Source organism: Atta colombica, unplaced genomic scaffold (genome assembly GCF_001594045.1).
Source record: "Atta colombica isolate Treedump-2 unplaced genomic scaffold, Acol1.0 scaffold58, whole genome shotgun sequence".
NCBI classification, from domain to species: Eukaryota; Metazoa; Arthropoda; class Insecta; order Hymenoptera; family Formicidae; genus Atta; species Atta colombica.
In genome coordinates, this window is record NW_017259548.1 from 774919 (window position 1) to 780515 (window position 5597).

The 5597-nt window shown below is 31.2% G+C and overlaps 2 protein-coding genes across 2 annotated transcripts in view; both read right to left on the reverse strand.

Annotated features, from left to right (window-relative positions):
• The window catches only part of LOC108692030 (alanine--tRNA ligase, mitochondrial), a 4682-nt gene extending 2966 nt beyond the window's left edge, over positions 1-1716 (reverse strand). Inside the window, 4 exon segments of the mRNA XM_018200126.1 lie at positions 121-420; positions 631-971; positions 1071-1244; positions 1328-1716. Coding sequence (XP_018055615.1) covers positions 121-420; positions 631-971; positions 1071-1244; positions 1328-1510 — 998 coding nt within the window. The 5' untranslated portion in view covers positions 1511-1716.
• Positions 1717-2946: 1230 nt separating this feature from the next.
• Positions 2947-4988, reverse strand: LOC108692064 (alpha- and gamma-adaptin-binding protein p34-like). Its single transcript, XM_018200170.1, has 6 exons — positions 4720-4988; positions 4472-4641; positions 4292-4406; positions 3506-3655; positions 3307-3417; positions 2947-3224 (listed from the first exon to the last, which is right to left on the reverse strand). Exons 1-6 carry the CDS (start codon positions 4781-4783, stop codon positions 3052-3054), a joined length of 783 nt encoding a protein of 260 aa, XP_018055659.1. The 5' UTR covers positions 4784-4988; the 3' UTR covers positions 2947-3051.
• Positions 4989-5597: the final 609 nt, after the last annotated feature.

Below are 5597 nucleotides of genomic sequence, written 5' to 3' on the forward strand. Positions count from 1 at the left end.
TGGCATTAAAAAAACGCCACGAACTTTTTCCCATACCTAATATATATATATTTGTTAATATATATATTATATTGTTAATATATATATATTTGATTATAGATTAGTACTACAAAATCATACTGTTGTTCAGGTAACATATTATCAGCCAATGCAACAGTAATCATTCTTGTGTGATCAGCTAGAATTCTGTAACCATAATCAAGTGATAATTCTGTAACCATAGTTTTGCCTGTGTGATCGTCAAATGTTCCCTTATATTCTGTTGCGTTCGAATGCTTTTGTATTGCATTGAATAATGGCTGGAAGAGATCTGTATCATAATTTGATTTTTTTCCTTGTAGAAAAGTAACTAATCGTTCAAGTCCCATGCCTGTATCAACATGATGGTTTGGTAAAGGTACTATATATCCATTTGTAAGCCTAACATAAAATATGATATTGAATAGACTATGCAATTTCATAATAATACAATTAATAAGCTCTTCATGATGTTATATAAAAAAGAAAATTTCAAATATTTAAATTCAATGTATAAAGATATTTAAAAATATATATAGTATATTATATGGATATAATTGATTTAAAAGATTTAAAATATTTAATAAGTACATATAATAACTGATAATTCACCTTTCACATTGTATAAAAACTATGTTCCATAATTCCATAAGATCAGCATATCCCTTATTCACTCGTTCGGCTTGATTAGTTGATCGTTTCATATAGTCAACATGTATCTCTGTACAAGGTCCACAAGGACCTGATACCCCCATTTCCCAAAAATTATCTTGCATATCAAAAGGTAAAACTTTATATTCTGGAAGACCGAGTCTCAACCAAATATCTTTGCATTCCAGATCCGGACTCATGCCTAGTTCCTCATTACCACCAAAATATGTTACATATAAATATTCTATAGGTATGCCATATACGTTCGTTAAAAGGTTCCAAGCATATAAGCAAGCATCCTCCTAAAGTCAGTTCATTACATAAATAAATATTATAAGTATAAACCAGTGAAAATAGCATTGCAGTTCTTTCATACTTTAAAATAATATCCAAAATCATACTTTAAAATAATCTCCAAAAGACCAGTTGCCAAGCATTTCAAAAAAAGTATGATGATAACTATCTTTGCCAACAATACTTAAATCATTGTGCTTTCCACCGACTCTGATACACTTCTGTGAGTTTACAACTTTTGTCACAGGAGGTTTATAATAATCTAAGAAAATCCCTTTAAACTGAAAAGAATAAAAATAAAAGTATTCATTATATTAGCAGACTTGTTATTACAAATTTCTCAAGACTAAAAAGTATGACATACTTGATTCATGCCAGCATTGATAAATGCCAGAGAATGATCGGTAATCGGAGAGACGGGGCTGGAACGAATAAAATTGTGCTTTAAATCCTTCGTGAAGTAATCTAAAAATTCATTTCTGATGAGGTTAGCCGATTTATTGTTGGTGAACTGACTGTATGGGCGAATCAACTTAAGGGAAATCATCTTTCTTGTTATGGAATTTGTTGTCGTCCGTAATCAACGCATAATACGAAACAATTAGTTTTCGTAAAACAATGTACACATGAGTGCAGCAGGAGTCGTCATGTAGCTGAACATGGTTAAGATAGTTAGGATAATACTCGTGTAGTAGTTCTAAACAATCTAAATAACTACATCCAAATCATGTAGCATCATGCGTATAATCCATTCAAAACGAGTCTTATTATATATTGATGAGGTTTAATTAATTGTAGGTTTGTCACCGATGAAGAACCGATAGGAAAATGCGCAAGGTTTAATTAACTATAGGTTTGTCACCGATGAAGAACCGAAAAAATTTTATTTTGAATGTAGCGCCAAGTTGACATTTTAGATTGCGTTCGAGAATACATCGCGAATACCTGCAGGTATTAATTTACTCTCGTTTAACATTTGAATAACAAGGATAAAATATATGATATACTTGATGTGTAGCCAGTTGATGTGTATTTCTGAACGCAGCTTTGCTTCTTTTGAGTCATGCGCTCCTAATATCCAGAAATCGGCCGCTGAATTTTAATATTTGAACTGATAATTTGCTTCAAACTGTTCAAAAATATGAATATATATCTATTATTTTCTCTCTAAAAAATGAAGAAAATATTGCGACATTTTTAATTTTACCTTTTCTTTTCTTCAGACAGCTTTCTTACGAATGTTAATTCATATTATTACTAAAAATTCGATATAAAATATTTTTTTATTTTTAAGGTTTCTAAGTAGTTATCACAGCTATTTGAATAAAACGAAATGATGAGATTACTTTAAAACAATTAAAATAAAAATAGACGAAAGCTATCCTTATCCCTCCCCCCTTCCCCTCGACAGTTAGTAAACAATCATAAAAAGTGATAAAAACGTAAGTGACGCAAGTGCTTTTATTCAATGCGCATGCATATATTTTTATTCACACATACCTTTTATCACATACCTTTTTACGATTATTTATTGACTGTCAAGGATATTGACTGGAGAGGATAAACATAGAGTTTTCATCTATTTTTACATACGTTTTAACATGATGTCATTATTTTATTTTATCCAAATTATTTACAAATGTCACATAACAAAAATTAACGTGTAATTTCTCGCTTCTAATGTCATGATTCAATATAACTGTAGTGATTACTCAGGAGCTTTAAATAAATGTTTTTTATTAAGAAATATACATATTATATATACATAGCGTTTTAAATATAATAATATTAATAATTCTATCATCGATTATGAGATTACTTTTATGTTACATGATATTTAAGACAAATATTTTTAATAGTACATCAATAGCATTATGTTATACATGCAATACTATACACTTAAATCAGATGGAATTTTTTCTAAAAATTTTTTTTTTTTTCTATTATACATCTTTAACGCACACATCGTTTCAATATGCAGCAGTCTTTAGATAAATTACGTTGTATTATTCTAAACTTTCTATCTCAATTCAGAAATGAGAAATTATAATTATAATATCGATCTATAAAATACATCAAATCTTAAATTTAATCCTCAATTTCTAAAAGATCGCCACCCATGGCTTTCCAAAAGGCGGTGACTACTTGTTCTGCCACTAGGCGCCTTTCATTTGTTGGTAAGGATGCTGCGTGTTCTTTCATAGCCATCAATTGGCCATACAGTTCTCCAAAATCTGCGTTTTCATCGCCCATGATGCCGTCTATTTAATTTAAAATCCAATGCAAAATAAACAATGGCACTTCATAGATTTACTTTCATTCGTTTCATGATCTTATACTGACCGAGCATATCCTGCATGCGTAGCGTTTCTGCAGGATCACGTGTTAGTCGAATATTTTCAAATTGTTCTTCAATTTCGTTTACCTCTGATGCTTGCCCCATGCACGACTTGTCTGTAACAAAATGTAATTTGATTCATATCTATGTAAAAAGAGTTATACGCTTGAGTTTTTATTCTAACAGCAGAAATTTGGCTTGCACCTTTAAGCACGATATTGGGCCACATGTGAGCATGCAGAGCTTCTATGATTCTCTCGATGCCATATTTGTTACCCTCCGTATCGCATTCTGAATCTCCCGTTTGCTCCAACTCGACCAATTCAAACTTGTGATGCAAACACCAATGCAGCACTGAAATATACAAACAAAAGACATCAATTAAACGCAATACGGAAATAAATATATGATGGAAGGTGTGAAGAGACGCTATTAGCGCTATTCATTCAATCTTTATTGTTCATCAGAACATAAAATAAGCATAGATGACAAATACCACTAATAGCATCTCTCTCAATGAGCTCTATAATATATTGGAATGAGCCATCAAAGAATGGGGGTGATCTCAATTCTAAATAATGACATTCTGGGTATTTCCCAGCAAGAACACAATATAGCACAGTAAATTATTTCATCTGTATTTAAATCTGTATTTAATGTTTGTGTTATACTGTGTCCTTCATCCTGAAAAATATCCTGTGTTTTGCTGAAAAGCACCAATAATGTTCTCGATGAAAAGCGTCCCATGATGCAAAAATTATATATTTCTTTATCAAGATTTCTTTGTCATTGATTGGCTAATGCTGTTTGTAGGAAACAGTCTGAAAGATAAATATTTATTTGCCTTTCTTTTTTCTGTCGAATTGTAATTTTCTATAGTTTAATATAGAAAAGGCATGCTCCAATATATTTTTTAAAATATAGAACTCAATAATCTCCTCACATTTATATTCATTAAACATCAATCAATATTCTTCATCACTGTTGTACCTTTATCTCGCAAAGGCGAGTCGGATATTGCTCTGCAAGAAAACAACAGTACCTCTGCTGCTGTTAAGGAAATAGCCAAGGATGTCAATTGTTCCAGCTCTTGATCCACCTTGTCCTATAGAAATCAATTGCCATGTCAACATGTCAATCTAATTGCTAAATTCCCATTATGTCTCTTACTGCCTGCGGATCGTGGTACACGATCAATGCGTCAACTTCTTCCACTGGGAGTTTGTGGGATAAATTTTCTACAGCACGTATCAAAATCTGTGATGTGTAATACTTGTTGTCAATATTCCACAGGTAATTTACAATCTTATCTTCCTCGGATAGACGTTCCGCCCCTATACCTGTATTACAAATACATGAAATAAAATTACATAAAAAATCATTTATAAAAAATTATGAGAATATACTCTTGTACTTACTTTCTGCGATTTCTTTAGCCTTTCCTTCCTTCGTGCTAACAATCAATGCTCGGGGTAGATTCATTGTCAAAGAAGATCGAAATACGTATCAAAAGAATCAATAATATTTGACCCAACTGATTGATTAATAGGAGTGAATAATAATTTCAGTCAGTTAGAGGTTAGATCAAGTATGTAAACGCGGTCCCCACTATGCGCAAAGTAAAGGCCTGTTCTTTTTGGTTGAACTTTTGCACCAGTTTATCTTTCTTCCTCTTCTTTTCCCCTAGAGAGAAAAGAAAGAAAGATGAACTGGTGCAAAAGTTCAGCTAAAAAGAACAGGCCTTACGCTGATTCTACAATGAGTCGGCAATCGGTAGTCCTAAAGCCGGAATCAGACTACGCATTGAAGAGTGAGATTGAAGATTGAAATTTGACCAATCAGAGCAAAAGAAGCCAAAATTTCTTTGTCTTCATTGGTGAAATTTCAATCTTTAATCTTTAATCTCAATCTTCAATGTCTGATCCCGACCTAAGTCTTATTAGTGAAGTTGACCAATAGCCAACTTGTATGACTAAGGCTGATTGGCCAACTTCATCGATTAAGACTAAAACTTTCGACTACCGGACTCATTGTAGAATCAGCATTAGGTGTAACAATCGCGCTTGTATCAAAAACTCATGTGAGACACGTAACTTTAAAATTAATTAGAATAATTATGTTTATAAATTATGTTTATAATATAAATTAATGTTACAATTTAACTAATTACAATTTAACTATCTAATTATAAATATTATAAATATTTTTGAATTATATTATTTAAATTGTTTAATTATTATTATTATACAAATTTTAATTATAATTTAAATATAATAATTATTTAAATTTTATATAT